Raw genomic sequence first — 27,894 nt, forward strand, 5'->3', positions numbered from 1 at the left:
AGGAAAAAATATTATCAGACAAAATATCAACATTTCTTTGCTTTGTTAAACATCATTTAGGAAATATTTTAAAAAGAAAAAACAAAAAACAAAAGGGGGCTAATAAATCTGTATATATATTTAGGGTAATTTTTAAAATGTTTAAGGAAAACTATTCAGTTCATCAAGGCTATATTTATAAATGTAAAAAAGGTGTAATTGTTAAATATTTATTAAAATTTTAAATAACTGCTTTGTTATTGTATTTAGTTTCAAATAAAATAGTTACTCCAGACATTATTGATTTTATAACTTTTACCATTAATAAATATAATAATAATTAATATTAGTGATTTCTGAAGGATCATGTGACTGGAGTACTGAAGCTGAAATCTCATCTTTAAAATCACTGGAATAAATGAATAAATTAAATGATAAACTACTTTTGAACAGTTATTTTAAAGTGCAACATTTCACAATTTGTATTTATGATGAAATAATTGCAGCCTTGGTGAGCAGAAGAAGCTTATTTTAACATATTTAATCACACTGACCCCAAACTTTTGTGTATTGTGTATAGAATATTTTATAAGTGAAAATGTGCACTTTAATTTAACAACCCACAGACATCGTCACCGAATACAAATCGAGGTCAGACTTTCTCATATATACAGAGCCTCATTTCAATTGTCAGGTTTTGTAGAAATCGATCAATTGAATTAATCAATCTATTAAAGAAACGTTGACTATAATTCTGTATTTTAGGCTTAAATTATAGAGAGACATAGCAGATGAACCGATACTGCATCAGATCAATGTAAATCTTTCTTTCGAGCTGTCAGTGCGGAAATGAACAAAACAACAGGCCTAATACAACATTTTATACGATTAAAATATGGAAAAATTAACAGATAGTAATTTCGGTCAATTTTCCTGACGGATAAACCGAGATCAGGCTGGATAAACAGCTCTCGGTAATATTTCAGCATGCTTTCACTTTCGCATTTACCGGTAAGAATGACATCTGGCCCAGCTCATCATTCTCTCTTCATATAGCCGTATATATGGCTATTACACGATCATGATACACTGTGATATAGCCTGGGTCGTTAGTTCGTTGCATTGTTTTGTTTTCTCGCTACAATCTATACGCTCAATAGGACAGAGACCGCGTCTCATTCAGGCGATCTTGGACTGATTGATTTGGCGCGGAAGCGAGCGCAACTGCTGGATATATGCTAAAAAAACGCGCTAACGGGTGAAACGAGACAGATTCCGAAACAAACGTCTATGTGTGAAAGCACCGTAAGATTGTATTTGCACACAATTGACAGACAGTCGCAGCACGCAGCTCTGGCTCGATCTGGCAGGCAAAAAGGCAGCAATGGCCCGATCGAGCCAGTAACATTTTGTTCACTGGCCCGAGTGTCTCGCACGCTGGCCCCGGGCCATCGGGCAGTCCTTATTGTCGAGCCCTGGCTCATAATATCGAGTGGGAAAAAAAAGAAAAAGACCGCTGGGAAGCATAACCTGCTTTGTTTTTTTTTGTTTTTTTTTTTTATAAGAAACACAGTTTAGATCTGTTTAGGATAAGAGGAGTGTGAGTTATTGCCACCTATCACTGAATGTGAATATCGAAAACAAAACCAACTTAGCTGTTAACTCCTTTACCGCCCCTCACACAGCTTGATCCACGCTGGCATTTCTCCTCTTGGGCTTTGGTTTTGAAAAGGGAAAAAATCCCATCACCCAGTCCAAACTTTTAGGATAGCGGGTGTCAGATTTTCACAATCCAATTGCGCAACGATTTGGCTTGTTTCCCTCGCTCGAAAGCTTGACAGAGCCCCTGCCCGTAGCTACGATTGGTAAGCCGCGATTGGTGGGTGGCGGTTTTTGGGCGTGGCTTAGCGAAGGGTCAGTTTAACAGGATCCGTGAGAGCAAAATCACTAAAGGTATGAGACGCCATCGTAAACAAAAGTCAAGCGAACGCAGAGACTGAATGCACGAGAGAGAGAGAGAGAGAGAGAGAGAGAGAGAGAGAGAGAGAGAGGTGTATGTTGTATGTGAGAGAGAGAGAGAGAGAGAGAGAGAGAGAGAGAGAGAGAGAGAGAGTGTATTGGCACGCGAGTATTGGCTCGATCTCAAGTTCAAATTCAAATTCTCTCTGCGTTCGCTTGACTTTTGTCCACTCCCGCGCCTCATAGTAGTCACGTTGGATACTGTCGAATCAAAACAATCTACCGTGCTTTGATTGGACGTCATGCCGAAAGCGCGCATGCTCACACACACGCGCGCGCGCGCATGCTGTCACACACACGCACACATAAACGGAGAGAGAGAGAGAGCGGTCTATGTCAACATACTTTTTTATCGTTGGGCTTTTCATGGGAAGCAGCAAGTCTTTACAAGTCAATAGGGGCAAGTCCTAGTCAAAGTCCAAGTCATTTATGTTCAAGTCCAAGTCGAGTTGCAAGTCTTTTTATATTTTGTCAAGTCGAGTCTAAAGTCATCAAATTCATGACTCGAGTCTGACTCGAGTCCAAGTCACATGACTCGAGTCCACACCTCTGATATATATATATATATATATATATATATATATATATATATATATATATATGTATATATATATATATATATATATATATATGTATATATATATATGTATATGTATATATATATATGTATATATATATATATGTATATATATATGTATATGTATATATATATGTATATTTATATATATGTATATATATATATATATATATATATATATATATATATATATATATATATATATATATATATATATGTGTGTGTGTGTGTATATATATATATATATATATATATATATATATATATATATATATATATATATATATATATATACATATATATACACATATATATATAAATCTAACTATAAATGGTATGATAAAATAAATACATAATATTGCAATTACAATTTATTGTTATTTTTTATTTATTTTGTAAATACATTATTATAATATAATATAATATAATATAATATAATATAATATAATATAATATAATATAATAAATATATTGTTTTGCGTCAATGCCATTTCATGTAGTTCAACATAAGATATGGTAAAATTTTAATAAAACAAAATCAGTGTTTATGATAATTATGTAAAAAATAATATAAAAGTAAAACAAAACAAAAATGTAAAATTAATAAAAAACAACAATATTATTATTAATATTAGCGAACATTTTGTGCAATTTTTAAGGAAAATGCAGCTTTTTTACATTGCACCAAAATTATCATAAAATTGATCACATTTACTTTTCAAATTCTCATTAACGGTGCAAACATATGATAAAATATTTAATATATAACATATAATAATTAAATTCTAGATTAAAAATATTATAAAGTAAACTTTATTTGTATCATTGTTTTGGCTTTTTTACATACCTATAATGAGATTTATAAGAAAATGTTTTTTAAAACAAAAACAATGCATCTTCAGTGAAGTTTTCAAATGTAAACTCAATCCCTTACTTTTTATTTTCCTATGAAATGCAGCAAGTAGTCCGATTTTGTGCGAGGTGGCCACTTTATGATGATTACCGTTCAAGTGTCTTGAAGGAAATGTTCTTTTTCTGAACATCAGAGGACAAAATAGCCTATTTTCTGCAGAAGTGGAAAGTGCATCTGAATCTAGCTGGAGGAATCAGCCCATTAGTGCTCGATCAACAAATGCCCTCAAACCATGTAGAGTTCATGTCTGCGGCTCCTGCCCGAGCGTTTATTTTTTCCTGCCATTCTGAGCCATGTTTCCGGAGCTTTCTTTCTCTGTGTGTCTAATGGAGAGAATCATCATCGCTCGTGATAAAAGCTCTCGGTGCTCGGTCACGGGCAGTGAGACATCGCTGAGGGTTTAATGAGATTTTACTCCGTCTGTGCCGAAGTGTCTGTAAATTATTCATCAGTCATTTGTTTATGCAGCAGTTAACAAGTGGCTTTATGAAGGATTTGCATGGAAATTTGTTTCCATCATGTCATGAACAAAAGCCAGAATGTCACGTTCTTGTGTATAAAATGCTCTATCAATATGACAGATTTTCATTGTGATCAGAGTAATGAGTATGATAAACAGTGCTTATTAATAGTTAAGAGCTTTTAGAGAATAGAACCGCTCCATCTCTGTCTGTTTTTAAATCCCTGCTTATTTACTGTAGCCTACTAATATTGCAGCGTTGATTTAATTGGATTTAATTTTCTTGGATATTTATTTAGAACCCATCCTGATGTAAAGCACTTTGGATAGTCTAGTGGCTGTTGTAAATGTGCTAAATAAATTGATCTTGAACTATATACAAGGATTATTATTATGTTGGCTTGTGAAAGCCAACATACTGTTATACTACTCTGTCCTTGAAAACAAACGTATCTCCTCCTAGGCCGTTCTTGCCACAAGGCACAAATGTGGTCAACATGTGCCTTCTACATTCCCTTAGTCCCTTTATTAATCAGGGGTCGCCACAACGGAATGAACCGCCAACTTATCCAGCATTTGTTTCACACAGCGAATGCCCTTCCAGCCGCAACCCAACACCAGGAATACATAATGTTCAAGTCCAGTTTTTGACACTCATAAAGACTGTCATAGAAACATCGGGGTTGATTAAGATCACTCATATTGCCAAGAAGCTTTGATGTATCATCACTAACCTGTCAAATGTCCCCATAGCAATAAAACAGTATAACCTAGCAACCATTTAAAAATAGCAACATCTCTACATCAGAACATCGTAGGGACCTGGGCATTGGCTTGTTTGACTCATGCTAGCAAATGGGACTTCCTGTGTACTATGCATGGTAACAATGATAATGGAAGCCAAGTGCTAATAACGATTCGCTACATGCTATGAATGATTATCTAAATGCAATAACATATGCTAGAAATGCCTACTAAGTATTAGCATTTGATCAAACATGTGCACGAGCATTGCCATTTAGCAACTGCTTAGCAACCACCTAACAATGCCATAATCGTTTAAGCAACTGCCTAGCAACCACTTAGCAACCGCCGCCGTGCTTTCTGCCAACTGCCAATCCCAGTCCTAGCGCAGTCACGTTGGCTTTCTCAAGCCAACATCAAAGTTTATCAATAAACTTTAGGTTCTAGTTGTTGTTGTTATTATTATTATTATTACTGCCAGCATTATAAATATTTCTTGATTTGTGTAATATTAATATGAATAATAAAATATGAAATAATTGTATTAATTGTAATAGAAGTGGTTACGGCTTATAGTGTGACATTCTGATCATATTTATTATTTATTGCTATTATTGTTGTTTAATGATAATAATACTAATAATACATTTGAAATATTATGCTAATATATACACAGTGGGGATGCTCCGATCATGATTTTTGCAGCCTATACAGTAGAGGTGTGAACCTATACTGGTCTCACGGTTCGGTTCGGTTACGATAATCATGCCATCGATTTGGTTCAATTCGATATCTCGGTGCATCACGGTGCATTGACGATGCTTTCCATACACAGTGTTATATTTTAGGGGGTGGCTATAACAAGCTGTCTGTATAAACACACACACACACACACACACACACACACACACACACACACACACACACACACACACACAGCACCACACTGTCTCTCATTCACACACATACACAAACATAGACAGCACCAAACAAACACACGCATACGCATGCGCGCACACACAACACGCTTGCTTGCTCGCTCGCGAGCTATATTGTGAGACCGCCCACTCCTGTTAAAATTACACCAGAGTTATTTTACACCAGAGACCGCTCCCACACTTTATTCGGAAATTAATTCCTGTGCCGCATGAAATCTTCTCGGGTCCCGCGACAATGCACTGGTACGGCCACGGGAATGCATACAGCCGAGAGGAACAGAGAGGGTAGGAAAAGTCACGCCAGCAGCTGAGAGGAAAAGTCATACCAGCAGGTGAAATGGGCCACAGTGAGAGAGTGAGAGAGAGAGAGAGAGAGAGAGAAATGGAGTACTTTCATTCCCTCAATCGCAGAGAAATAGGGGCTTCTGCTGTAATTGTCAGTGAAAAACTGTACAGAAATCACACAAACGCAGTGAAATTGTGCACAGTTAAAAACTGGTAAGGAGTTTAAGAGTATTTATTTAAGTAATTGTGCAGCCAGGAAGCAGTGGCGCAGTAGGTAGTGCTGTCGCCTCACAGCAAGTAGGTCGCTGGTTCGATCCTCGGATCAGTTGGTGTTTCTGTGTGAAGTTTGCATGTTCTCCCTGCCTTCGCGTGGGTTTCCTCCGGGTGCTCCGGTTTCCTCCACAGTCCAAAGACATGCGGTACAGGTGAATTGGGTAGGCTAAATTGTCCGTAGCGTATGATTGTGTGTGTGGATGTTTCCCATAGATGGGTTGTGGCTGGAATGGCATCCGCTGCATAAAAATGTGCTGGATAAGTTGGCGGTTCATTCCGCTGTGGTGACCCCGGATTAATAAAATGAAGATAATAAATGAATGAATGAATTGTGCAGCCCTTTAACTATAACAACTATAACTCTTTAATCAGGAAAAAACACATTTAAATCATACAACAGTTGTCGGTTTGAGGTGCAAGACATGCATGGTTTATTAAAGGTTCAAGACACCCTTCAGTACTTAAATAAAATAAAAGTAACATATTTGTGTGTGTTGAGCATCAGTTAAGACGCATTAGCACCTGTCAGCTTTAAATGTGGGGAAAACTGGATAATTTTAAGCTTTTGTCAACTAATTTCATCTTTCAATCTGCTCGTGGAGTGATGACACGTCTATTTCTCATTATTATTCATAGCTAAGTTTTCTTATCCTATGAGAAGAGCCGGCTTCTTAATTATTTATGAGAGCATCTGCTTTCCGACTTGCCAAGCTGTGAGAACCAATGACTGGCTGAGGCCGCGTCTGTGCACGATAAGCAGTATTTAGCCATTCATGAAAGATTGTATGTGTTCGTTACCAATGAAATTTGTCATTTATCAGTTGAGTTTGTTACCATTCAGACACATCGCCTATATCTGTGCTGCTGTGTTCGCTTGTTTTTAAAACTCTCCAGATTATCGGCAGGGTTAATGTTTTGACAGGGCAAGAGATGCAGCACTGCTATACACTCTGTCTGCATTCTGACCTGGGATTGAGGAGCAGAGAAGTCCTCATTTATAGTGTTTACATGGTTCTCTTTTTAATAACAAATTGTGGTTATCTGTATATGAAATTATGAATAATAAATGTAGAAGGCATTGAATTGCTGTTTATTTCTTTGCATTTTAACTTTGTAAACTAAAAAAAGGCATGGGCATTTAGTTTTTTTAAGGTCAACATTATCTCCAGCAGAAAAAAGACCCTCCAAATTGAAATATACTGAAATATTTCATTGGAATACACTATCATACAAAAGGATGCTGCACACTGATGGGGGTGTGAAGAGACCCCCCCCCCCTATGATTAAGCACTCTGAGTGTTGTGCCATACACGATAAATGCACTATATAAATACACACATTACATTATATACTGGTCAGCCCACGATTCAGGAACCATCTGAAAAACAAATTGCTTGTGTGCCAACATTCAAGCATGCTATTGACCTGAACAGTGCAGCGGCTTACTTCATATACAAAAAAAATTAAGATATCCAAAGATTCCTTTTTCAAGTTGTAAAGAAATCTGTTTTTTAAACTAATGAAGTCAGCAGAATTCTTTCTTAAAATTAAATATATTGGGTTCAACGGGAAAACAATAGTTTTTTACCCAGACATTTAAGAAGAAAATATTTTAGAGCAGTCATCACAATACTGTCAAAATTTTATACCGGCCCCTGCCTACTATAAAATCATGCGTCTCCTCACGGTTTGTCTCATTTTGTGAGCCAACTGACAACAGTTGTTCGCTCCCCTCTTTTTGCCCTGCTCTGCTGGCCACACCCACTCCTCCCTCAGCTCGCAGCGCTCCACACCCATCATGAAGCATTAATTAATTAAAGCAAAAAAATTCTGAGGTCTACTTGAACCGAAAAAGGGGGGTTTCATGACCCTTTAAAGTAGACACTCCTCTCGCAGCCTTGTTTTGTTCTGATGGAATGGGTTTAACAAATGATGTCTAGAGCCACATGCACATAAATCTTCTGTCTTCATGAATCTGTCTGGGTGTCGTGTGTGGCAGGTCAGCTATCATCTGCGCTTCACGTACAGCCCCAGAAATGCTCCAGCCCGAGAGAAGTCCGAGCTCAACCCTAACAATGATATGGACTGGCACACGCTCAGCCTGTTCCCGCTGTTCCAGATGCCCGGACCCAGAGAACAACACGACCCTCACGGGGGAACGCCAGGTCAGTCCGCACTGATGCTTTGTGGGAAATGTTGACGATAACATATCTGTGGCCTGAGCATACATGCCATTAGTTCAACACAAATGTTGCATGCTAAAGGAATCTTTAATCTTTTATTAGCTCAGTAGTTAGTTGTTTTTCTGTGTTATCGTTATAAGTTACATGGACCACTATTGTTTTACATTTATAATAATTTAAATTACTGTTTTTAGAGCTGTCGCAAAAAAAACAAAAAACTTTTTTGCACAGATTCTGAGATATTCAGAATTATATTCAAAGATGACACTCGAGCTGGTGCTTGAGGCTAGTTTTTAAACAGCAAATGGCGTTCTAGGGATAGTGCTTATCAGCATTCGGCTCCATAGGCTAGTTTTTTAACAGCAGATGGTGCTCTAGGGTATTTCTAACACCAGATGGTGCTCTAGGCTATTTTTTAACAGCAGATATCACTCTAGGCTAGTTTTTTAATAGCAGATGGTGCTCTAGGCTAGTTTTTTAACAATACATGGTGCTCTAGGCTAATTTTTTGTAACAGCAGTTGGTGCTCTAGGCTAGTTTTTAACTGTTGATGGCGCTCTAGGCTAGTTTGTAACTTTTAACAACAGATGGCGCTCTAGGCTAGTTTTTACCAGTAGATGGTGCTCTAGGCTAGTTTTTAACAGCTGATGGCGCTCTAGGCTAGTTTTTTAACAGCAGATCGTGCTCTAGGCTAGTTTTTAACAACAGATGGCGCTCTAGGCTAGTTTTTACCAGTAAATAATGCTCTAGGCTAGTTTTTAACAACAGATGGCGCTCTAGGCTAGTTTTTACCAGTAGATGGTGCTCTAGGCTAGTTTTTAACAGCTGATGGCGGTCTAGGCTAGTTTTTTAACAGCAGATCGTGCTCTAGGCTAGTTTTTAACAACAGGTGGCGCTCTAGGTTAGTTTTTTAACCGCAGATGGTGCTCTAGGCTAGTTTTTTAACAATACATGGTGCTATAGGCTAATTTTTTGTAACAGCAGTTGGTGCTCTAGGCTAGTTTTTAACTGTTGATGGCGCTCTAGGCTAGTTTGTAACTTTTAACAACAAATGGCGCTCTAGGCTAGTTTTTACCAGTAGATGGTGCTCTAGGCTAGTTTTTAACAACAGATGGCGCTCTAGGCTAGTTTTTACCAGTAGATGGTGCTCTAGGCTAGTTTTTAACAGCTGATGGCGCTCTAGGCTAGTTTTTTAACAGCAGATCGTGCTCTAGGCTAGTTTTTAACAACAGATGGCGCTCTAGGCTAGTTTTTTAACCGCAGATGGCACTCTACGCTAATTTTAACAACAGATGGTGCTCTAGACTAGTTTTCAACTGTAGATGTTGCTCTAGGTTAGTTTGTAACTTCTTAACAGCAGATGGCGCTCTAGGCAAGTTGTTTTCCAACAGCAGATGGCGCTCTAGGCTAGTTGTTTTGTAACAGTAGGTGGCGATCTAGGCTAGTTTTTGTAACGTTTTAACAGCGGATGGTGCTCTGGGCTAGTTTCTAACAGCAGATGGCACTCTTAAGCTAGTTTTTTTAACAACAGATGGTGCTCTAGGCTATTTTTTAACAGCAGATGGTGCTCTAAACTAGTTTTCAACTGTAGATGGCACTCTAGACTAATTTTTAAACAACAGATGGTGCTCTAGACTAGTTTTCAACTATAGATGTTGCTCCAGGCTAGTTTTTAAACAGCAGATGGTGCTCTAGACTAGTTTTTAACTGTAGATGGCGCTCTAGGCTAGTTTTTAACAGCAGATGGTGCTCTACACTAGTTTTCAACTGTAAATGGCACTCCAGGCTAGTTTTTAACAGCAGACGATGCTCTAGTTTAGTTAGTGTATCTAAAAAAAGGAAATTACTAGCTTACTATTCTTTGGTTTTTTTAAGTTGCCAAAGTGGAATGAACCACTAGTTACTCTGCCATAGTTTATCCAGTGGGTGTTCTTTCAGCCACAACCCAGCACTGGTATATTCCATTTCATTTATTTAGTCTCTGTCAAAATAGTTTAATACATGTGACATCAAATAAGGCTTAGCCCAAAAGTAATCAGACATTACTTTAAGTGTTTAGTCTAAGAGATTATACTGATTGTCAAGTAAGTAATCTACCCAGTTCTATATCTGCGCAATACAATAGAGAACCATTCCAAATCTTAACACCCGCAAAACTGTAGTCATTCCAGTTCATTAAACGGCTCCAAAATATTGATTAGACGTGCAAATGAGAACCGGTAGTGTCCTGATTTGTGATCGATTGCTTCCTTCAACCGTCTGATAGCATCTCTGCTGTAAATCTGGCCTTTTCTCTTATCCCTGCCTCCTCAGCAATCTCTTCCTGCATCTGAAGTCTCCTGTGATGAGAGATTGATTAGGAAGCGATTTGAATTAGTTAGCCGATGGCCCGCAGTGCCGGCAGCGGCTTCAAAAGGCTTGTTCTGAATCATGAGCGCCTGCGTTAGCACCGTGTCTGATCTCAGATGACTGTCAACCTCTATTTCTGGCAGCAGCCCATGGTACAGATTACAGCTTGATCTCTGCTTCCACGAGTCGTCACCACGCTTCACCGCGGTCCTTTCATCTGCATTTAATTGCATCGAGTTGCTTTATGCTTTAAGTGCAGAGTGTTTTGATCTTCGAGGGTCATTATGGATTGAAAGGCCTTCAGGAGCAGCGAGGAGCAATGAATGATGAAGTCTGTACAATTGTAACTTCCTTAAGCCTGTAGGAAAAATTGTAGGTGATTTAAAGTTTAACCTCTTCATTGCTGTGGGCCTTTTTTCTGCATCATTTATAACTTGCAGGTTCTACCTTACAACTTAGTCTCCTTTTTCTATTTAATTTCACAAACATTACTAATAAGAAGTGTGTGACATGCTATAAAATTTATTACATTAATTTTGCTGAAACTTTTATTTAGCGCTTGCCGATATAATCGGTATCTATTTATTTACTGAACACCATTGTCAATATCGTTAAAAAAAGATTAGTATGAAGCGCTATAGTTTTATTAAAATGTGGCTGCTGTGTGTGTAAGGAGCAGTGAGGAGATTGTAAATAAAAAAACAGATGTAAGGATGTCGCCAAAGTGGCTTTTTGGTTTCTTTTGTTGTGCATCCCAGCCACTAGCGCCCCCTCTGAAAGAGTTTTAAGCATGGGGGTAGTGTTGTTATAATTAGTGCTGTTAACAGAGTTTGAGGTTTACTGTATTATTATTATTCACACTTTTACTGATGTTGATCTACCTTCACCATTGTATACACTTTGTAACACACTTTTTAACTCTTATTTATTAAGTTTGAGAGTTTCTTTAACACCTGGGTTTATTTTATTATAAAAAGATCAGGTATTTAGTTTGAATATATTTGTTTTTGACTATTAAAACTATTTGCCTTAGTATTGTTGGTAAATTAAAATAAAGTGGTTAAATTAAAAATCCTAATATTCCTAAATGGATTGTTAAAACACTCGATAATTATCGATATCGACTGATATGAAACATGATATCATGATAATCGCACAGCTCTATTTTTATTTCAGTATCTTGATGTTCTTCCTACTGAAACAGAATATTGAGTAGGGGGTGGGACTTTCTTTTTGCGCATCATTCCCTCATGGCAAACTAACGGCATGGTTAAAAATATTGTAGCTAAAACGACCAAATGAACCTAAAAACACAAAAGGATTGATACTCCAAATGCAGAAGCAAATTGGCAGACTTTGATTGAAGATTTATAAAACAAATATTGCAGGGATTAATTGTGTACTTAAACAGTAACAATGTGTGCTAGAAAAATAAATAATGCAAATTTTAATTTACTTTAAATTGACTTTTAAGTAGCCTCAATGATTGACGTGCCTAAATAAAAGATCAAGTAATTTAAGAGCATGTAGCGTGGTGCTATTTAACATTATTTTTTTTAAATCATAATTTTTGGCTATTATTGTTTATGGAAATGTTTTGTCATGAAAACGATTGGTGATGTAATTATAAAAAAGCATGTGATTTTTATTTATTTATTTTTTTATGCTTGACATGCATAGAATATAATCTTTAAAAAAAAATTTTTTTCATTGTTGTTTATTTATTTATTTATTTTTATTATTATTTTTTTTTACAGATTTGTAAAACCAATTTACATTTTTTTTTTGTGGATTATACCCCAAAACATGTGCTTTATTTTTTTGTATTTCCCATGTATTTCTGATGCCTCATTTCCACTATGTGGTACAGTACTGTACAGGTCACCTTTATCAGGCTTGTGTGTACACAGCCAAATGGTAACAATGGTACCTTTTTGGTGGGCGTGGTGTTCGACAGAAAGAAGTTCACATATCGTATGAGAAGCATTTCTTACGAAACAAATACTTTATATACATAAATACTTGGGTATAAATGTTCATTACCAACCTTTATATAAACATGATTTTATAGCTGCAGAACAATGACAACGTCAAAAAACCTACTGTAATTACATAAAAATAAAATTAATCACATTCAAATTAATCAAAAATAAAAATTAAGTGAATAAATAAAACATTTATGAACACATACAAAGACTTAGAGTCTCTAAAAGGTTACTGATTACAAATAAAAATACCCAAAACATACATTTAGGCCTTATTTGGATTCATAAAGGTTACGAAACATATACAGTCAGTACAAACCTCTTTAACCATCAGCAGCACATGTAACCTCTTGTTAGAAAGTAATTCCGTCATTCTAAGTTCATATTAGTCCAAAAGGTGATGATAATGGTTAAACATGGCAGTTTGTTCATGTTTTAGGTTGCTGAAAGAATCATTTGCTCCTTTGTTTTTTTTCAGGCTTCACTCTCGCGTTTGTCCGTTTCTGAAAGGAGCAGGTGTCAGAAGTGCTTCAATAATCCTGTGCACTTTATTATCATCAGCTCAAATTTGTTATTTCAATTATGTGAGCGCACACAAGCTCTCAAGAGAAAGTGAAACCACTCATGCTTTTAGACAGCCTCGTAATACAACAACAGGACATTCAGCAAATTCTGCTCCTCCTCTTGGCTTTGTGGCTTTTCATCAAGAACAAGCACATTGTTTGAGCTCGGCTTGACCATGACTTGTTATTATACGTATATATTATTACAGTATCTTGGCTGTGTATTTAAAAATGGTGCTTCCTTTGTTTTCATTCTTCTAGCTTATGCACACACTAGTGGCCATTCATAGATGTATACACTAGATATCGCATAGGGACCCTGAGCATGCATCAATAGCACCGCCACATTGGTACAGTGCTCCCAGGACAAATGTCATTCAACCGCACTAGTTAAGACAGTGTTATTACGTGAAGATGCAGGACTTTAGCGCTGTCTACTGGTGTAATGAGCAAACAAAGAAAACAAAGCACAAAGTCAGAACATTTCATAGGTAATATTAAGTTTTTTTCTGTTTTTGTATGTTCTGAACTTTTGTGCTAATCAGGTAACGTTATTGATGATAACAGTCACTTACTGCACTCAGCATACGGCAAAGCAGCTCCAACTCGCACTAAACACTCAGCTTATGCTAGTTTTGTTGAATAAAATCAGCAAACAATGCAAAAGAAATATGACAACGAGATGCTGCGCTGCCAGAAACTTGTATTATTGTCGGCTAGTGAAACAGTCGTTCGGGGGATTCATTCACAAACGAGTCGCTCCCTCCGTCAGTATGAGAAGTGAAAGCAGGAGAGGAGCTGTGTTTCAGGACATGATTAGATCAAATTTAACAGGGAGGGTGAATAGTACATTTCTGTACACACAAACACAAGCTTTTTGTCAGGAATGCCCGTGCGGTCACTGATTCATCAATGTAGAAGTGATGCAAAATTATAATTTTCGTAATTAAAAAAAAAAAATTACATACTAACATCCAGGAAAACTCCCGATCATAGATGTATGTGTATATGTGTATATCTCTGGCTTTGGATGGCCACAGTCCTCCACTGTACCTTGGTCCCGCATTCATTTCAAAGGAGCGCTACCCTGTACCAAGATGGCGGCGCTATTGACGCATTCCGTCCAATAGACAACAATAGGCCAGGCGACATCTAATGTATATATGTATGGTGACCATTCATGTAGCGTTCAGCCTTTTGCTACCCTTTTGTTGTGCTAGGAACCCTTTGGAAGGGGTACACAAAAAGTGGTACGGTACGGTTTTTGGTACCTTTTGACAGTGGAAACAGGCATAAAATCATAAAATAATGTTGGTAGTTACATCACTAAGAACACAATGTTTTATGTTTTTTAAATACAGATTTGAGTTTATAATATGTTTATATTAAAGCATGTGCAATTTACAGATTTTCTTTACTATTCTGATGATTTAAAACATCTTAAAAATCAATGCCTAGTGATGCTTTTCCAATAAAAGTGAATGGGTCTAGCTTTTAGAGGAAAAGACTGGAATTTATAATAGCATTTGCATTAAGCCTTCTTTCAAATTTGTATATAACTTTACACTTAAATGATTTAAACTTGCATGTTGTTTTCATCTTATGTTAATGATTGCCTCCGTTTAGTTTTATAGTAAATGCGCTGCTGTAAATCAGATTTTAAAACGTATTTCTTCAACTTTGTTTCTGAAGGCGTTTTGTAAGGGAAAGCCACTGTAAAGGAATTAAAAATGTTATTCCAATAGGTTCAGCATGACTTCATAGTTTATCTATGTCTCTACGCAGGTTATTACCGTGAGGGTTTCCTTCAGGTCCAGTACGCGGTGGACAGAGCGATCATGATGGCCTACAACAGAAGCGCGGCCATGGCTCTCTTCGACCAAACACAGGTGCTGCTGTCCCGCTTCCCTTACCCAGCGTTCATCTACGACGTCTTCATCCTGGCCATCCAGAACCAGCTGCCCCTGCTGCTTGTGCTCAGCTTCACCTACACGGCACTGAACATCGTCCGCGCCGTCGTGCAGGAGAAGGAGAGGAAGCTGAAGGTGAAACTGCCTTATTATGCAGGAAAGCTTACACTTAAAATCAGTCAAAATTGTTAGCCCTGATGTGATTTTTAAAATATTTTTCAAATATTTCCCAAAGGATGTTTAACAGAGCAAGGAATTTTTCACAGTATTTCATATAATATTTTTTCTTCTGGAGAAAGTTTGCCGCTTGTTTACTGATTGTTTATTTACTTATTTTCTACTGATTTAAAATGAGTTGAAACAGAGCAATTCAATGGGACAACTGAATTGTTTTATGTTCAATCCACTTAAATTTGTAAAAATAGATTAGGCTAGCTTAATAGATTTGTGTTGGGACAACATGAAGGAATGGTGTGGAAGCCAACGTTTTTTACTGTGTACGTGTGTTTCAGGAGTACATGCGCATGATGGGTCTCAGTAACTGGCTGCACTGGAGCGCCTGGTTCCTCATGTTTTTCCTCTTCCTCTCCATCTCCATCTTCTTTGTAACCGTGCTCTTCTGTGTGAAGGTAAACACAGACATTGTGCTCATGTAATCTGCTCTTTGTTGATATTTTCTGCCCCTTGAAATGTCAGCGTGGTGTTTGGAATGTGTTTTCAACTTCTGGGTTAAAAGCCTGATCTTATTCAGAACAAGTTCCTCTTGTTTCACAGAAATTCTGCCAGTCTTTTTTTTATTTTTATTTTTTTAACAGTGTTTGCTTTCTGTTAATATTTCCTCCACCAATGTGGACGATCAAGTTACTGACTGGTTGTTTGTGTGACAAACAATCAGACATTAACACTTAAATGTGCAGTATGCATCTTCTTTTAAAAAGGTGTTGCTGAAATTGTTAAATATATTACATTCTACACTCACCGGCCACTTTATTAGGTACACCTGTCCAACTGCTTGTTAATGCAAATCAGCCAATCAAATGGCAGCAATTCAATGCATTTAGGTATGTAGACATGATCAAGATGATCTGCTGCTGTTCTAACCGAGCATCAGAATGAGGAAGAAAGGTGATTTTGAAGGTGGGATGGTTGTTGTTGCCAGACTGGCTGATCTGAGTATTTTAGAAACTGCTGATCTACTGGGATTTTCAAGCAAAACCATCTCTAGGATTTACAGAGAATGTCCATCCCTTTATGACCAGTGTACCCATCTTCTGATGGCTACTTCCAGCAGGATAAAGCGCCATGTCATAAAGCATGAATCATCTCAGACTGGTTTCTTGAATATGACAATTAGTTCACTGTACTCAAATGGTCTCCACAGTCACCAAATCCCAATGCTATCATGTCAGTGTGGACCAAAAATCTCTGAGGAATATTTTCAGTACCTTGTTGACTCTATGCCATGAAGGATTAAGGCAGTTTTAAAGGCAAAAGAGTTTCCAAGTAGTAAGGTGTACCTGATAAAGTGGCCGGAGAGTGTATATGCATAGTTAAAGGGATAGTTCAACCAAAACAGAAAAATCTGTTGCCATTCACCCACCCTGTCACTTCTTTGAGTTTTTATTTTTGATTTTGAGATGTTTAAACTGGTAACCATTGACTTCCATTGACTTCCAAGTCAGTTACCAATTTCCAACATTCTTTAAAGTATATTATTGTGTTAAGTAGAAAAAAAGGAACTCATAAAGGTTTCAAACCACTGAAGAGAGTAAATGGTGATTGAATTTTGATTTTAGGGTGAACTGTGCTTTTAAGACCAATTATTTGTGTCCTCAAAAAGTCAATTGCTAATCAAATTTCTCTTTTTTTCAGTAATCATTAACGTATGCAGTTTCTATAATTCTGTGTTATTAATATCAATAAAAAATTGTATTTTTAAAACTTTTACAAGTCCAATAAAAAGTGAACAAAATAGGAAATAAATGAAAATAAAAGTAATAAAACAACGTGAAACTAACTATGTACATGAAAAAAGTGAATAGAAAAATATATCAATACTTTAACAATATATATAAATTATATTAATAATTATATAAACAACTCTAAACATATTACTCCAAGGCCATGTCCACATGTACTGAATTTTCCCCATATTGGTTTAAAAAAACAAAGCTCTATCCTCATAAAAAAGCAAAAAAGCACGGTGATGCATGTAATGGGCACGCCAAACCAACAGTGGGCGATGGTCACACTTTTATACTCTCATTGTTCCAAAACAATCACGTAACTCGCGGCTGAACTGTCATAGTATGATGCATCGTTTGGTAAAAAAAACGATGTAGTGACGAATGTTTCCCAACACCCGTAGTTTCTCTGTCGCAGATCCATCATTTGAACCACGTTAGTTAAAACGTAAAACGCCCATAATGATGCTCTAAACAGGGTGGAGTAACAACTTTAGAGTAGAACCCCATCATTTTTTTGTGTGAATTATATTGTTTTGCACAAACACGCATTTAAAAAAAATATTAATTTAATATTAGTCTTGGTAAAAACATGCTCTCGTTTTCTATATTAACTGAATTGTATATAAACGGCACATATAGAACCTATATATGTTTCCTTTACAAATATTATTGAAACATTCTATTCTAAAACATAAAATCACTTACAAAAGCTAACACATATTTTAATATAATAAATAAATAAATAAATAATAAGGCTATTTATTAAGAAATTAAATTTAATATTTATTATTTATTAGGAAATTTTAAAAAATCCTACTTTAATAATAATAATGATGATGATGATGTAATATTAGTAGGATATTGTTTATTTATTCTTTTACAGTTTAACACCTATAAAACAATGCAGAAATGTTCTAACCAACAGGCCCATGTCATATACAGTACAGACACATTTCTTAATAAATAACCTACTATAAAATAAAAGCATTTACGTATGCTATGTTTTTTGTTTTCACAAGCTTTGGAGCAATGACTGTAAAAAATATACTAGCTTTAGAGACGTAACATAAATTCCATTCAGATGTGTTCAAAATGATATTAATGTTTTCAAAGTGCACTATGAAGGGAACGAAATTGTAAACATGATGATCACTAAAACTGAACTGTAAAAATAATTTGAAAGTGAATCACACCTAGTAGAGATGACTTTAATGCTTTTTATTTGAATCATTCCAAGTGAAAATGTTAGAAGGTTCTAAATGAATAGGGCATAGGGGGATAAGTGGGAATTGAACACAAACGTGAACTATGTTTCTAACTACAGCTCCAGAGGTGTAGTTGCAAGTGCATAAGTTTGCGACGCAGTTTGCGAATGTTCTTGGAACGACAGATTTGGGAAACGTCAAATCAGCTAACTATGTTTGTAACGATGGAACTTGCGTCCTCAATTGGCTAACGATGGTTTTCGGAAACACAGTGAAACAAAACAGTGTAGAAAAAAAATGCGGTTTTTGAAAATACCCGTGTTCATGTGGACAGGGCCTAAATTATGCTTTTACTACTAATTTGCATGCATTATTAGTAAAAAAAGGTATACTTGTATAGCGCATTTATCGTGTATGGCCATACACCCAAAGCACTTCACAATCATGAGGGGGACCACACCACCACCAGTGTGCAGCATCCACTTGGATGATGCGACGGCACTCACAGAACAACGGTGCCAGTACGCTCACCACACACCAGCTATTGGTGGAGTGGAGGGAAAGTGATTGGGCCAACTCGGTGGATGGGGATGACTGGGAGGCCATGATTATAATGGATGATATAGGGAATTTGGCCAGGACACCGGGGTTAAACCCCTTCTCTTTACGAAAAGTGCTGTAGGATTTTTACTGACCTCAGAGAGTCAGGACCTCGGTTTAACCTCTCATCCGAAAGACGGATTATTATTATGCAGTGTGGCCATAATTTAAAAATAAATGTCATTTTGTGAAATTTATAGGTACATTTTTCTCTATCAGCAGGTTTTTCTAGATTTTCATTCCTCCACACTGTACTTGGAGTAAATTAATCAATAAATGATTCACTAATTAGGAATCAGAACCAATAAGCTGACTGTGGAAAATCAGGGTTGTTTTCTGGTTGTTTACTCCTGCTCATCTGAAGTCTATTGCTGGTTGGATATGTAGTGAATGTATTTGTTATGCGTTTTTCTTTCACAGGTGAGTCCTAATGGAGCCGTGTTGACCTACAGTGACCCGACGCTGGTGTTTGTTTTTCTGCTGGTGTTCGCCATTTCCACTATAAACTTCAGCTTCATGATCAGCGTCTTCTTCTCCAGAGGTCAGTCCTTTATTTCAATCGTATTGTCACAAGTATTACATGTCAATATTCAAACTCGTATAACAAAGAATAGTCACATGCACACACATACATCCAGGGGGAGTTTCTTTTTCAAGTAATTCCCAAATTGTGTTGAACAGAGCAAGGAGGAATTTTACATAGTATTTCATGTATTTTTTCTCCTAATGAAAATCTTATTAGTTTTTTTTATGTTGGCTAGAATGAAAGCAGTTTTGAATTTTTTTTAAAACAAGGTCAATTTTATTAGCCCCCTTAAGCAATATTTATTTCGATTGTCTACAGAACAAACCATCATTATACAATGATTTGCCTAATTACCATGACTTGCCTAATTAACCTAGTTAAGCCTTTAAATGTCACTTTAAGGTGAATACTAGTGTAGATTAAATATGCAAAAGTAAAAAAAAAAAAAAAAATTTATATATATATATATATATATATATATATATATATATATATATATATATATATATATATATATATATATATATAAAATTTAAGTAGATTAAATATGCAAAATGCGAATTAAAAATGTCTACCTAGTAAACACAACTCATAAAGTGCAGTTTTTTGGTAGGAAGACTAGTCTGTCAATTGGATCTGGTTGTTGTCGCATTTCTGCTATGTGATCAGGGCCGGATTAACCAATGGGCCTTATGGACACAGGCCCAGGGGCCCGTGCGCACTAGGGGCCCCTGCGAGGGGGGAGAAAAAAAAGACAATTTCGGAGTGTCTTTTTTTGGCTAATTGCAAATAGCGCATCTAGTTGGAATAAGCTATTCAGGGTTTACGCCCGTCGATGCCTGATTGATAGAGACAACATGAGTAAAGAGCTGTTAAACATTACAGCCGTAGTGGCGCACCTTGTAAGGCATACAGCATCAACTTTTGAGGCGATTAATCATAAACTCGGTTCGACTCCACCATCAGCTGAACTCGTGCTACTTTTTTTCCTCCCCATTACATATCAGATTGGAAATATATTTATTTTTAACAGGAAGGAAACATTTTTTAAAAATAATGCAAATGTGATATAAAGTCACAAGTGTCTGGTGGGTATTTAATAATGTTTAGCCTTATTATAAGTGCCTCCCTCTCTGCAAAAACTATATTGCTCAGACAACTGTATTTCCTCTGAGCAAAAAAATCGCGATCACACATTAATATCATTATTATATTTAAACTGCCTTTTTTTCGTTAACTAAACAGAATGCTGTAATTGGTCAATCGCAGAAACGTCAGTTTTGTAATAACCTGCACTAAACTGAGCGGACTGTAGTGTAACGTTAGTATGTCATAAATCAAAAATGAGTGGACAAGTGGATTTAGCAAACGCGAGAGAAAGAGGAGAGGAGGCATCTTTATTGAGGCATTTTCCATACACACCATCTTTAAACAGACCCATGATAAGGAGAATGAGGGTACAGAAGAAGACGTTATGGTAACTTTAAATGATGAGAAGCTAGCATTAACCAGGCGGAGAAGGCTAACGGCAGCGCAGCGCGGACTGGATTCATCGTGTAAGAGACAGACAGAAAAGGAGAGAGAGAGGGAGAGAGAGAGAGAAAGGCCCAGAAGAGGAGAGAGAGGGGAGAGAAGAGGTATAGTGTGTGTGATTTCGGATACTTTTAGGTTTATAATCAAGTCTTCATCACGAGAAGAGTAGAGAAAATACAGGGAGAGGAGGAGAGAGACAGTAAATCAGTGTTTGTATTATGAAAGACTCAGATTCATAGAACTGGATTGGAGAAGCATTGTGCGTTATATGCCATGGCAATAATATGCTTTATAAGTTTGTAAAAGCAATACATTAAAATACCCTTAAAAAAAAAAAAAAAAAAAAAAATATATATATATATATATATATATATATATATATATATATATATATATATATATATATATTTTTTTTTTCAATGCTTTGAAAAATAAGTTAAATCTTTGTAGACTATAAATACATATGTACTATATATCATTTATTTAAATATGTGGGCAACAACTTATAGATTAATTTTATTTAAAAATTATTATATTATTCTTATTTTTTAAATTCAAATATAGGGGTGCGGCCAGGTAGGGGGCCTTACAAGACAATGTGCCCAGGGGCCCCTGAGTTCTTAATCCGGGCCTGTATGTGATTGGCTATCAGATGAATTCATATTGAGTAAAAATGTCTTTAGTTTATCATCATCATCATCAACATCAATTTAATCATAACTTGATAACATATTGTTTATCAGCTCTTTCTTCATTCAGCTGGTCAATAATGTGATTTATATGTTTTAGATTTTATATACTGTAATTACAAATGACGGCTTTATTATTTTGATCAAAGTAGTAATTGTAGGCTTCGCTGCTAGTTACTCATTACTCAAACAGCGGTTTAATCTCGCAGGCGCATTTCAGCGAAAAACAAAGCCCTACAAACAGCTGGAGGAGCCACTAAATAGGCCATTATACTCTAAATGCATGCACACAATAACTTGCTTGCAAAGGCTACGTTTAGGAAGCTTTCGAAAATCAGTTCTTCATTGTCTCTGAACTGCTCCACTACTTTCTTTTCTGTGGCAAACAAAAGCCTTGGATTTGGCAGAACGCATGTGTAAAAGCACGCAGTTGGAGGGTGCAGTTATTGACTTTTTCTGATGCTGTGGATGCTGTTCAAGGTTGAAAAATTGGAGTTTGTTGTGTTTGATTAATGCCTGTGTGTGTGTGGAGGCCCTCAGGTGAGAGAAGGCCATGTGTTTATTAGCTTTTAAAGCAGATTCGATGAGGTTTGGCTGTTCACAGTGATGAGGATAGTCAATGTGTAATAGTGCAGTGGGATTTATGTGCAGATCCCTGTCGTTTTTATTTATAAACACCTGCTTTAGCCTACATCTTTGTGAATCTGCGAAGGCGTATTTAAAGTCGAAATGAAATGGAAGTTGCTAATACTTTTGTTTCAGTATGTTAATGTGCTTTCAACTGCAACGAAATATTGAATACGGGGTGGGACTGTCTTTTTTCATCATTCCCTAATAGCAAACTAATGGTAAGAGTGGCGAAGTTAAATCTATTGATATGCAGTTGCTATGGAAGCCCTCAAGTTGATGTCAACAAAGAAGGAGGAGGCAGATATTGGTTAAATGTAATTGCTCCCTACAACTTTCATTTTTGTTCATCAAGTTAAATGCATATGACAGTGATTTTAATCTTCACCATAAATATCAGAGGTTTCATCTAAACTATAAACTGTTATCCCAGTACTTCTGTGTTATTTAATGTTATTGTAACTTCATAACATACACTCTAAAAACTGCTGGGTTGAAAACAACCCAATTTGGGTTGTTTTGGTAACCCAGCGCTGGGTAAAAAAGGGACAAACCCAACGCTGGGTTACTTTAACCCAGCAAGTTGGGTTACAAGTTTAACCCAGCATGCTGGGTTGTGATTTTAACCCAACTATTAGTTAAAAATTACTACACTGCTGGGTTGAATGTAACCCAAAATGGGTCAGAAATTTAATCTAGAAACTGATGATTAAAATCACTAAAATAAAAACAATTCTACAGCAATACATAGTTGTTCAGTAATGGAATTTTATTTATGACAAAAGATAAAATGTGTCCAAATGAATTTGAGATTTTTCCCATCTGCACCTCAGCATTAACCCTTTGACTGCATGCTCTACCAAATGGTTGACCTCGTTTTTACTGTTTTAAATAATGACTGTTAAAGTCATAAGAAAAAAGATGATTTAGTGTTCAAAATATTTCTTTTAAATATATATATATATATATATATATATATATATATATATATATATATATATATATATATATATATATATATATATTTTATTATTATTTTTTTTTTAAATTGGTCTTACACATAATTTTTCAGATTTTTCATAATTCTGGTACTTTTACCATAAACATACATATCAATCATTTGGTAGAGGTTGATATTTTAGAAATTATAACATGTGTTAAAATGTACTGATTGTGTTCAATAGCGACATTAGCAGTTGAGAAATGCAATCCAATTTTTTTTCTTGAAAGGGTTGTTAAAGGGTTAAGACGATTTCTGTGAAAATTTATCAAACTGTATCACAGAAACACTGACTAAAGTTCAGTAACAATGCATCAGACTGAAATCAGACAAATTACTTTAAGAAAATGCATATTTGAAATACATTCAAAAACATTTGCATCATTTATAAATCAGGAATCATCAGTAAGAGGCAATTGCAATGTTATTGCAGAGTAGAGAAAAACAATAGTATAAGGAAGTAATAATGAAAATGCATCTAAATGACTAAAGTCAGAAAGTAATTTGAGCACAAACATCAACATATTCTCATATAAATCATCAACTGCAATGCAGAAAAAATATGTGAAAGTAATAATGAAAAGGCATCAAACAGCTTGAAAAAACAAAACAAACAATAAAAACTAAGAAAATACAAATTTTATATTAAGAAAAAATAAGAAAACATTTTATAACTTTCCCTTTAACAATTATGTGCAAACATCAATATATGAGCTATAAAGCAATCATCAGTGAGGATGATCAAGTTCAATGTAAATGCAGTTTTAAAGAAAAAACAGATATAAAAGTTAAAATGAAACCTGAGGATGGAAGCATTTTAAAACAAATTTGAAATAGGAAAACTTTTTTTAACTTTTACTCGAACAATCATGTGCAAACATCAATCCTGAGATATAAAAGAGTCTGTAAGAAACATTAGTTGCAATGTAACTGCAGTGTAGAGTGTCTTAAAAAATATCTAGTCCATTATTATGTGCCGTCATCATAGCAAAGAGAAAAGAAATCAGTTATTAGAAATGAGTTATTAAAACTATTCTTTAGAAATGGGTGTCATGGTGGCACAGTGGGTAGTACGATTGCCTCACAGCAACAAGGTCGGTGGTTTAAGCCTCAGCTGGGTCAGTTGGTGTTTCTGTGTGGAGTTTGCATGTTTTCCCCGTGTTCGTGTGGGTTTTCTCTGGGTGCTCCTTTTCCCCCACAATCCAAAGTACAAGTTAAAGAACACAGAATCCAAGGAAGCAGTGAGGTCACAGTATTAATGATTACTGTTTGTCAGCAAAAATTAATGCTAGCAGAACCCTTACTGCTAGTGTCTCCTCCCCAGGATGTCCATAAACCACAGTCTGCCACACCAGGGAACACTGCTTGGGGTAGTTCACACCAAAGATGTAGAATGCTTTATAGCAAACGTCCACTTTGGCAAGTAATGTACTTTGCAATAATAAATAGCACAGCACGTGAGCAAAGGCTTGAAAGAAGTGGCGGTCTCCAAGGATGAGAACATGAGGAAACTCAATAGATTCTTGAATTCAATGGATGAAGATACTCAGCAATATTGGTCCCAATCTGAAAAAATAAATAGAAGTAAGATTTATTAAAAACTCAAAAGTGTAAAAGTTAAATATCTTTAGAGTTAACTTTAGAACACCTAAAATACCTTTAGAAGCAATTAAGGCCATAACACACCAAGCTATCAGCCAGTGTTGGCATTAGTTAACCACTGACCATGGCACCATGCTGCAATTTTTTGGCCCGAGTGAAGATGACAATGCAACAACAGGTTTGCCTAAGGAACTTTTTTTAATAAGTAATAGTAAGGCAAGATGAGCATTTGAAATTATTAAGTATTTAATTGTGTTTTCTTAATGAGAATAGATAAGACCCTTCTTCCTGAGCTGGGACTGTTTGCAACCGGATTTGTATAATTTGAAGCCGCATTTAAATTTTCTTTAAAAACTTCAAAAATGAGGCACAATCTCAGTTCAAGATGGATAAAATTGCTGAAATATTTTCCTAAAAAAAAAATCTTTCTGACTGAAGAAAGAATGACATGAACATCTTGGGTGACATCTTTTTATGTTTTACGCAGCAGATGCCCTTTCAACTGCAACCCATCACACTCTCATTTAGACACACACTATGGACAATTCAGCTTACCCAATTCAGCTACACCGCATGTCATTGGACTGTGGAGGGGAAACCCATCCAAGGCTCAAACCAGCGACCATCTTGCTGTGAGGCGACAGCACTACCCACTGCGCCCCCATGCCACCCTAATAACAAACATAAAAATAACATTTTCATTGTTAATAAAATAACTAAGACAATCATTATGCATTAAATGCATCATTATGCATCGAGAAACCTTTAATTGAATCCTTACCCTCTGAATTGTATTCAAATTGACCTAAAAACGAGGAAAAGTTCGCTCCTGTGCTAAAAATAAAACAAGAGAATGTCACTGGTTGCATGAACAGCAGATTTTAAAAAATAACCAGACAAAAACAAATTGGCATTAGAGTTCAATCTCTCAGTTTAAAGTGTTGAAGTGGCTAATGATTACTAGGGCTGCCCCCTAATAATTGAATAACCATTAGTCAACTAAAAATTTATTATTCATTCATTCATTTTCTTTTTAGCTTTGTCGCTTTATTAATCTGGGGTAACCACAATGGAATGAACCACCAACATATCCAGCATAAGTTTTATGCAGCGAATGCCCTTTCAGCTGCAACCCATCACTGGGAAACGAATACTCATTCACACACATACATCATTGACAATTTAGTCTACTTAATTCACCTTTACCACGTCTTTGGAAACCGGGGCACCTGGAGGAAACCCACGCGAACACGGGGAGAACATGCAAACTCCACACAGAAAGGCCTATTGACCCAGCCAAGGATCGATCAAGTGACCTTGTTGCTATGAGGCGAATGTGCTACCCACTAGTTGCAGAAAAAAAGTCCACACTGGCAAAGTCAATGTATGCTGCATGAATCCGCTGTGTAAAAAATATGCTGGATAAGTTGGCGGTTCATTCCGCTGTGGCGACCCCAGATTAATAAAGGGACTGAGTCAAAAAGAAAATGAATTAATGAATAAATGGTTTATTAATAAATCTGTAATTATTCAACTAATGCTTCAAATGAACATCACAAGTCAACCAGACAAATGTTTAGACAAAGGCAGCCCTAATGATTACAATGAACCAAGTAAAATATTATTACATACCTTCAAATGTGGGGATTAACTCCTCAAGATTGCATTCTTTTAGTTTGATTTTCACACAATTATCCATCTGAAAAAGAATAACAGATAAAAGCGTTTAAGCAAAATTAAGTAAAAAAAGATCATGTTAGCCAAAAGTCACTATATCACAAAAATACTCCTAAATGATAATAATTATCCAGGGTGTCACATAAAACGGTGGTCAAACTTTTTCTTTTTGCAGTCGAAGATGATTAGGTTGGAATTAGCCTTAGCTCAGACATTTCCGTTAGCATGAAACGACCCTTACATACAGGATTAATTAAAGATAGCTCAAATCACGTCTAGAATGTAAAATGCTCATAGTAAATTAATAACATTTGCTATTCAATGTACAGCTAAACAAAATGTACATGCAGAGCAGGACAATTATTGTATATATTTTGATAAAAAAAAAACATTGTTAGAAGCTGAATTCAACACTTATGCATCAAAGTATTGTCACAAAAATCCATGAACAAACTTAAGAAATACAAGAGTAAAAATACTACTTACTGCTTTACAGTTAACACCCCAGAAAGATCACAAATCACAGTAACGTTACTTACTGTCATCACCTAGCCAACATAAAAATCTGTGTCATTCAAAAGGCATTTTATTACAATAAAAAGCTCCTAAATTATCCTAGGTGTTGTGTTTATAAAGTGGTCATCAAACATGCTTCACGTTAGTTTCATTAGTTACCTTATACTTTTCGAGCTCCTTCCGATGCCATGCGCGCTTACCCGTCCACCGATCAACAGGCTGGGCGTGAGGCGAGCACAGGTCAGGTGTTAGGCGGAGCAACAGCTCGGGCGTTAGGCGGAGAAACAGGTCCGGAGAAACAGGTCGCCGTTAGGCGGAGAAACAGGTCCGGAGAAACAGGTCCGGAGAAACAGGTCGCCGTTAGGCGGAGAAACAGATCCGGAGAAACAGGTGGCTCGTCAGGCGGACTCGGAGCAACAGTTCAGCCATAAGGCGAGCACAGGTCAGCGTGAGGCGGAGCAACAAGTCGGCCATCAGGCGGAGAAACAGAAAAAAAAGCGCGTGTATATTATACTAAGTAAACTAAGTGTGTTATTTCTTATGAAAATTGTTAAATACACACTAAATAACTTACGTCTCACACAGAATTTCACTCGCTTCCCCTCAAAGACAGCGCAAAGAAAATGGCGGTTTCTCACGTTGATGTCCCTGCATGTTGACGTGACGTGCGTGCTCTCTTTCACGTCCGCGTTCCCAACCCAGCACTGCTGGGTTATAGATAAAGATCGATTTTCAACCCAAATTGGGTTGAATCAACCCAATTTTGTTACCCAG

The 27,894-nt window shown here is 36.3% G+C and overlaps 2 protein-coding genes and 1 long non-coding RNA gene across 8 annotated transcripts in view; 2 read left to right on the forward strand and 1 right to left on the reverse strand.

Annotated features, from left to right (window-relative positions):
• ccnf (cyclin F) overlaps positions 1-27,894 on the forward strand; it is a 146,722-nt gene that overhangs the window by 62,558 nt on the left and 56,270 nt on the right. The window lies entirely within an intron of this gene.
• abca3b (ATP-binding cassette, sub-family A (ABC1), member 3b) overlaps positions 1-27,894 on the forward strand; it is a 114,082-nt gene that overhangs the window by 26,329 nt on the left and 59,859 nt on the right. For all 5 annotated transcript variants that reach the window (XR_012400861.1, XM_021473111.3, XM_021473114.3 and 2 more), the window contains exons 5-8: positions 8,188-8,353; positions 15,054-15,313; positions 15,691-15,807; positions 19,371-19,491. Coding sequence is in view for 4 of the 5 variants with exons in the window: in XM_021473111.3 (XP_021328786.1) it covers positions 8,188-8,353; positions 15,054-15,313; positions 15,691-15,807; positions 19,371-19,491 (664 nt within the window). In the remaining variant the exon portion in view is untranslated. The remainder of the gene's footprint in view (positions 1-8,187; positions 8,354-15,053; positions 15,314-15,690; positions 15,808-19,370; positions 19,492-27,894) is intronic.
• Positions 23,651-27,333, reverse strand: LOC108182802 (uncharacterized). 2 transcript variants are annotated; one of them, XR_012400868.1, is made up of 6 exons: positions 27,280-27,333; positions 27,091-27,152; positions 26,560-26,626; positions 25,709-25,761; positions 25,483-25,598; positions 23,651-24,891 (listed from the first exon to the last, which is right to left on the reverse strand). It is a non-coding gene; the product is annotated as an uncharacterized lncRNA (long non-coding RNA). The 2 variants fall into 2 exon arrangements; XR_012400867.1 differs by having other exon boundaries at positions 27,091-27,333.

Source organism: Danio rerio, chromosome 3, assembly GCF_049306965.1.
Source record: "Danio rerio strain Tuebingen ecotype United States chromosome 3, GRCz12tu, whole genome shotgun sequence".
Taxonomy (NCBI): Eukaryota; Metazoa; Chordata; class Actinopteri; order Cypriniformes; family Danionidae; genus Danio; species Danio rerio.